This window comes from Mya arenaria, chromosome 8 (genome assembly GCF_026914265.1).
Source record: "Mya arenaria isolate MELC-2E11 chromosome 8, ASM2691426v1".
Classification (NCBI taxonomy): domain Eukaryota; kingdom Metazoa; phylum Mollusca; class Bivalvia; order Myida; family Myidae; genus Mya; species Mya arenaria.
In genome coordinates this window covers 38566514-38572513 of record NC_069129.1, presented here as the reverse complement: position 1 = coordinate 38572513, position 6000 = coordinate 38566514, and the positions used below count along the sequence as shown (strand labels likewise).

Here is a 6000-nt window from a genome sequence, read left to right as displayed (position 1 = left end):
CTGAGTTATGACACTTAATTGGTCTGCTTACCTTAATTATTAGCTACTGTTAAAAATATTTCGGCATTATCTCAATAGTCACCCATCTATAGACTTGTACCCTTGTTGATATTCGTTAAACAATAATGGAAAAAGGAGAACAAGGTACCAGTCTACCTATTCTGTATCAAATTTGGGAATTACAAAATGACTAGAAACAGAACAAGTCATAAAAAAGATAACACAAAACACAAACTAATCTTGTTTCAGCTTAAAAACTTATTTACGACTCCGTTCCCCATGAATATAACAATTCAGTTTATCGTAGCGTCGTATTTGACTAATTGCGCGGTGCGTCCGAGCGTAAAGTTTTTGATAAGTTCGGACACATAGACGTCCGGACATCCCGTAAATCCTCGTAATTCTAATTAACAATGAGCGGTCGATTTATCTCCAGTCTACTCTGTGACCTTCACGTTCATAGCCAATGTAAAGAGATACTGTCAGAGTTTTGAAATGAAATGATGTAATGAATTATTTAAGCAGTTTTTGTGAGAAAAACTAAATCATGTTTTGTAAATAGATTTGCTTTTGTGATTGATAGCTGAAGGGAAACACTCCGGTAATCCATATTTATTTTGAAAGTTTTATAGGGTCAGGCATCGAAAAATATTTTTTTTTCCCGAAAACGTTATTTATGCAGGGTTTTAATTAAAATGAGGCAGACCTAGTGTTGATTTCTATGACCAAAGAATCACGTTCAATCAACAATCAGAATAAAAGAGCAACCACTAAGACAGGGTGGAGGTCCGTTTTAATTCGATGATCGTAGGTCTTAGTTTTGTTTTGCCGTATTTTAGAAGCGACGGGTCGAATTTTGATAGAAAATACCAAAACTCGCCACATCCTACGTTTTTTTCATTACTCAAACTCAGTTGATATGGACAAACCTCACATCGGATTTCGACTCTACCAAAATTCGGCTTAGCTTCATTTTTTTTATAAATGTAGCAAATTGTAACAAGGGGAGTCTTTAAATTTCCACATTTTGAACTGGCCATTTAAACAAATAATTATGTAGCAAAATAACGAAATTATAACTCTAAAATAATTTCAGTCTACAATTAAGATCGACAACATGTTTGGTTAATTGACAAATTAATTTATTATACAACAATTGTGAAACAAGTTATGACAACATTATACTAATAACTCTCGTTGGCACGATAATACGCGAGAGTGCGATCTCGGGTTGTTGGGAGAAACCTAGTATTCTTGTTGAAAGGGCCTCAAGACTGGCAACAGTCTAACAGAAGGAAAGACAATACTACTATGGTCTTGTGACAGTCTCAAGACTGGCAACAGTCTAACAGAAGGAAAGACAATACTACTATGGTCATGTGACAGTCTCAAGACTGGCAACAGTCTAACAGAAGGAAAGACAATACTACTATGGTCATGTGACAGTCTCAAGACTGGCAACAGTCTAACAGAAGGAAAGACAATACTACTATGGTCATGTGACAGTCTCAAGACTGGCAACAGTCTAACAGAAGGAAAGACAATACTACTATGGTCATGTGACAGTCTCAAGACTGGCAACAGTCTAACAGAAGGAAAGACAATACTACTATGGTTATGTGACAGTCTCAAGACTGGCAACAGTCTAACAGAAGGAAAGACAATACTACTATGGTCATGTGACAGTCTCAAGACTGGCAATAGTCTAATAGAAGAAAATACAATACTACTATGGTCATGTGACAGTCTCAAGACTGGCAATAGTCTAATAGAAGAAAATACAATACTACTATGGTCATGTGACAGTCTCAAGACTGGCAACAGTCTAACAGAAGGAAAGACAATACTAGTATGGTTGTGTGACAGTCTCAAGACTGGCAACAGTCTAACAGAAGGAAAAACAATACTACTATGGTCACGTGACAGTCTCAAGACTGGCAACAGTCTAACAGAAGGAAAGACAATACTACTATGGTCATGTGACAGTCCATATTTGTTTCAGAAATAAACCTTTGATGTTAAATCTTTCTAAGGTCGATAATCGTGGGAACATAGTGACCACCGAGGCGGTCAGCAAGCAGGTGCGAGCCTGTCCGTACGTCCATCCATCAACGGACCATATACCGGACCGAAACTGACCATATTCTGACCCAATTGGACCATAGATCTTCGGCCAAGCACCACAAACGCTCACATATAACCCATTAGTGCCAAGTTGGTCACTACAAGTGGTGAATTTTATCTAAATGTACGCGAACGTCCACACTTGATGTGACCACTTGAAAAATTAACAGTCCTCATAATTATTTGTCACAAATACATTATCTGAGCATAAATCTTGACCCTTGACACTTGATAGTTTGTTAATTATGACACTTGTGCCGTGTAGAAAATGTTTACCATTAACTGATTTTACTTGCCACTAAAATGTCTTAAAGATGAATGTTGTGTCGTTCTCTGTTTAACAGGTCTTTGGTGCAACTAATACAGTGTGTGTATACCACGTGATAAATTTAGTCATATATGCTACATCAGAAGGCAACACTTTGCTTAAAATGAAGACTTAAATCAAAGATAACTTTCCTTTTACTACACCAATTCAAATGAAACAAGGGACATTCTAAGCCGCTTAAAAAGCCACGCCTTCGTTTTATTACCGGAGTTTGATAAGGTGATTAGTTTCATCAAACACTTCGACAAACCTGTTTTCAAAATAATGTTTTGACAGTGGTCCGTCAGACGGCCGTCTTGTGAAAAGGTTTGTCGAAGTGTTTTAAGAAACTAAACTCTCAATCAAACTCTGGTAAAAGATCGAAGGCGGGGCTCCGTAAGCGGCGTTGACTGCGCTTTGTTTCATTTTAAATGGTGAAGAAATAGGAAAGTTATCTTTGTTTAAAGTCTTCATTCGAGGCAAAATAGTGCCTTCCGACGTAGCATTTATGACGCAATTTATCACGTGGTATATACACACACTGAATATGCTCCTCAAAATTGGATAGGAATCACACTAGTAAAACGACTTACATGTCCGCAGAAAGGCCCTCGTATTTGAGGAACATGACTGTCGACACTTATACAAGACTGATTCCATTTTTATAAATAATATTATGAAATAGCACGAATTAAACCTGAAAATATGGTAAATGTATTTATCAACTGATAATGCTATGGACCATGACTCAAGTAAGACAAATGTTATGAACTTGTGAGTAATGAAAAAATGTGTTTGTTTTGAGTTTTGCTTAGGTATAATAACTATAAACTACTAGTATAAACCATAGAAAAATCCGTTTCTGTCTGAAAAATATGTGCTTTTCTATGGTTTATAGTTATTATACTTAAACAAAACTCAAAACAAACACATTTTTTCATTACTCATAAGTTCATAACATATATGATATATATGTTAAATTTGGATATATCTTGACGTTACTGACTGATGTCAATTCATCTGAACGCTACTTTTGTGACTAACGAATCATTGCATTATACCATGAATTAATAATTCCAATACAGCCAAATAGCATTATAATTTTCATTGATCATAATATGACATCAAGAATAAATGAATTTTGAATAGTATAGTTTATGATAAAATAAATTTGTGGCTGGTTTTGAGCACACAGTGATACCAAAATGAAGCAACTCATTATTCTGTACGCAGACTCTCATATTGCTGAATGCCAATGTTATGCAGGATTTGGATAGGAAATGGAGAGTTTTGGGTATGCAAGTTGGGGGGGGGGGGGGGCGAGAGGCACACGCTCCTTAGGAGGGGACACCCTCTCTAAGCCACTTACGAGAGGCTCTTATCTTGTTACGAGGGACAACCTCTCCTTATCTCTATTGAGAGACTATTTCTCATAGCCTCTGACGATGAACACCGTCTTTTAGCCCCTTCTGACGGACACCCTCTCCTAGCTCCTTACGATGGACACCGTCTCTTAGCCTAAAACGAGGGACACCCTCTCCACGCTTCTTACGAGTGACTACCTCGTCTAGCCGCTTACGAGGGAAACCCTCTCCTAGCTTCTTACGCGTGACTACCTCGTCTAGCCGCTTATGAGGGAAACCCTCTCCTAGCTTCTTACGAGTGACTACCTCGTCTAGCCGCTTACGAGGGACACCCTCTCCTAGCTTCTTACGCGTACACCCTCTCCTAGCTTCTTACGCGTGACTACCTCGTCTAGCCTCTTACGAGGGACACCCTCTTCTAGTTTCTTATGAGTGACTACCTCGTCTAGCCTCTTACGATAGAAACCCTCTTCTAGCTTCTTACGAGGGACACCCTCTCCTAGCCTCTTACAAGGGACATCCTCTTCTAGCTACTAACGAGGGACACCCTCTCCTAGCCTCTTACGAGAGACACCCTCTCCTAGCCTCTTACGAGGAACACCCTCTCCTAGCTCCTTACGATGGACACCGTCTCTTAGCCTAATACGAGGGACACCCTCTCCACGCTTCTTACGAGTGACTACCTCGTCTAGCCGCTTACGAGGGACACCCTCTCCTAGCTTCTTACGAGTGACTACCTCTTCTAGCCGCTTACGAGGGAAACCCTCTCCTAGCTTCTTACGAGTGACTACCTCGTCTAGCCGCTTACGAGGGACACCCTCTCCTAGCTTCTTACGCGTACACCCTCTCCTAGCTTCTTACGCGTGACTACCTCGTCTAGCCTCTTACGAGGGACACCCTATTCTAGTTTCTTATGAGTGATTACCTCGTCTAGCCTCTTACGATAGAAACCCTCTTCTAGCTTCTTACGAGGGACACCCTCTCCTAGCCTCTTACGAGGGACACCCTCCCCTAGCTTCTTACGAAGGACACCCTCTCATAGCCTCTTACGAGGGACACCCTCTTGTAGCCGCTTAAGAGGGACACCCTCTCATAGCCTCTTACAAGGGACACCCTCTTCTAGCTTCTTACGAGGGACACCCTCTCCAAGCCTCTTACGAGGGACACACTCTCCTAGCCTCTTACGAGGGACACCCTCTCCTAGCCTCTTACGAGGGACACACTCTCCTAGCCTCTTACGAGGGACACCCTCTCCTAGCCTCTTACGAGGGACACCCTCTCCTAGCTTCTTACGAGTGACACCCTCTCCTAGCATCTTACGAGGGACACCCTCTACTAGCTTCTTACGAGTGAAACCCTCTCCTAGCCTCTTACGAGGGACACCCTCTCCTACTTTCGTACGAGGGACACCCTCTCCTTGCCTCTTACGAGGGACACCCTCTCCTAGCCGCTTACGAGGGACACCCTCTTCTAGCTTCTTACGAGGGACACCCTCTCCTAGCCTCTTACGAGGGACACCCTCTCCTAGCCTCTTACGAGGGACAAGCTCTTCTAGCCTCTTACGAGGGACACCCTCTCATAGCCTCTTACGAGGGACACCCTCTCCTAGCCTCTTACGAGGGACACCCTCTCCTAGCCTCTTACGAGGGACACCCTCTTCTAGCTTCTTACGAGGGACACCCTCTCCTAGCCTCTTACGAGGGACACCCTCTCCTAGCTTCTTACGAGGGACACCCTCTCCTAGACTCTTACGAGGGGCACCCTCTTCTAGCTTCTTACAAGGGACACCCTCTCCTAGCTTCTTACGAGGGACACCCTCTCCTAGCCTCTTACGAGGGGCACCCTCTTCTATCTTCTTACGAAGGACACCCTGTCCTAGCCTCTTACGAGGGACACTCTCTTCTAGCTTCTTACGAGGGACACCCTCTCCTAGCCTCTTACGAGGGACACCCTCTTCTACCTTCTTACGAGGGACACCATCTCCTAGCCTCTTACGAGGGAAACCCTTTCCTAGCCTCTTACGAGGGACACCCTCTTCTACCTTCTTACGAGGGACACCATCTCCTAGCCTCTTACGAGGGAAACCCTCTCCTAGCCTCTTACGAGGGACACCCTCTTCTAGCTTCTTACGAGGGACACCCTCTCCTAGCCTCTTACGAGGGACACCCTCTTCTAGCTTCTTACGAGGGACACCCTCTCCTAGCC

The 6000-nt window shown here is 42.9% G+C and overlaps 1 protein-coding gene across 1 annotated transcript; it reads right to left on the bottom strand.

Moving 5' to 3' along the window:
* Nucleotides 1-3861: 3861 nt before the first annotated feature.
* Nucleotides 3862-5110, bottom strand: LOC128244173 (HIV Tat-specific factor 1-like). Its single transcript, XM_052962191.1, has 3 exons — nucleotides 4900-5110; nucleotides 4334-4648; nucleotides 3862-4163 (listed from the first exon to the last, which is right to left on the bottom strand). Exons 1-3 carry the CDS (start codon nucleotides 5108-5110, stop codon nucleotides 3862-3864), a joined length of 828 nt encoding a protein of 275 aa, XP_052818151.1.
* Between the last annotated feature and the right edge of the window lie 890 nt (nucleotides 5111-6000).

Coding starts and splice junctions, on each gene's coding strand:
- LOC128244173 (XM_052962191.1), bottom strand. CDS start 5,110: ATGCTAGGAGAGGGTGTCACTCGTAAGAAGCTAGGAGAGGGTGTCCCT. Junction 4,649..4,899: donor GCTAGAAGAGGGTGTCCCTT/GTAAGAGGCTAT, acceptor ACGCGTAAGAAG/CTAGGAGAGGGTGTACGCGT. Junction 4,164..4,333: donor GCTAGGAGAGGGTGTCCCTC/GTTAGTAGCTAG, acceptor ACGCGTAAGAAG/CTAGGAGAGGGTGTACGCGT.